Source organism: Trichechus manatus, unplaced genomic scaffold (assembly GCF_000243295.1).
Source record: "Trichechus manatus latirostris isolate Lorelei unplaced genomic scaffold, TriManLat1.0 scaffold00039, whole genome shotgun sequence".
Classification (NCBI taxonomy): Eukaryota; Metazoa; Chordata; class Mammalia; order Sirenia; family Trichechidae; genus Trichechus; species Trichechus manatus.
In genome coordinates this window covers 6,068,200-6,069,247 of record NW_004443975.1, presented here as the reverse complement: position 1 = coordinate 6,069,247, position 1,048 = coordinate 6,068,200, and the positions used below count along the sequence as shown (strand labels likewise).

Genomic DNA, 1,048 nt, shown 5'->3' with positions numbered 1-1,048 from the left:
AAGAGGTCCCCAAAAGCTGAAAGCCTGGACTAAAATTTTGGGTTTTAGACATAAAAATTTCACTTCCAGGAATTTATTCTAACAGTATAACTAGACTACTGTCCAAACATGTACATAAATGGATATTCATCGCAATGTTTTTTTACAGTAGCAGAAACATGGGTCATTTATCTCATATTTTTCTGTATTTTTAATTTTATGACAAGTTGTATCACTTTTTATAGTCATAAATCAAGAATAAAGGAATAAAGTCAGAGAAGCAAGCAAACAAACACAAATTACTTAGGTAAGCCTTCCTCATAGCACTTCGTTCATATTTTTATTATATTATTCATAATATAATTTTGAAATCTCCCCAATGTACTGTCCCTGTCAGGAATCTAGTTTCTTTCCTTGCAAGCTCTCAGTTATTATTGGCTCATGGAAGAGAAGTCATACGTCACCTGGGGAAGGTCATTCCTAACCAACAGGGAGGGGTGCTGGTAGAAGCTGGCGGGGAGGTTTAGAGAGGATAAACAAGTGTTAAGATACTGCCTGCATCACTGAAAAGGTTCTCACTTACGTTTCAGCTACAAAATTGCAATCTTCTCAAATAAGCAGGGACTATAGATTATCTGGAGCCCTAGTGGCGCCAGCGATTAAGTGTTTGGCGGCCGACCAAAAGGTCAGCAGTTCAAATCCACCAGGCGCTCTTTGGAAACTCTATGGGGCAGTTCTACTCTGTCCTATAGGGTTGCTATGAATCAGAATTGACTTGACCGCAATGGGTTTGAGTTTTTTTTCTTTTTGGTGGAGTATCCAACTTTGTATAACTAGTACTAAAACCAAGTCTCACATATACTGGGTGCCCCAAAACATTTATTATTAAATAAATGATTAATTAAGCTTGCTTTCATAATTTTATTTTGAAACTTTCAAAACAAGTGAAAAATTTTGGAGAGAATATACTTACAATTGAATCGAAGGCTTAAACTTCTTTCTGAAATCAAGTCTTAATGGGCAGCCATATGATTCCCAATCATATTTTACTTTCTAGAAAAGGAAAAAT

At 36.0% G+C, this 1,048-nt stretch overlaps 1 protein-coding gene across 1 annotated transcript in view; it reads right to left on the bottom strand.

The window, feature by feature from the left end:
• The window catches only part of CATSPERE (catsper channel auxiliary subunit epsilon), a 169,773-nt gene that overhangs the window by 73,903 nt on the left and 94,822 nt on the right, over window positions 1-1,048 (bottom strand). The window contains exon 15 of the mRNA XM_012555409.1: window positions 953-1,032. Coding sequence (XP_012410863.1) covers window positions 953-1,032 — 80 coding nt within the window. The remainder of the gene's footprint in view (window positions 1-952; window positions 1,033-1,048) is intronic.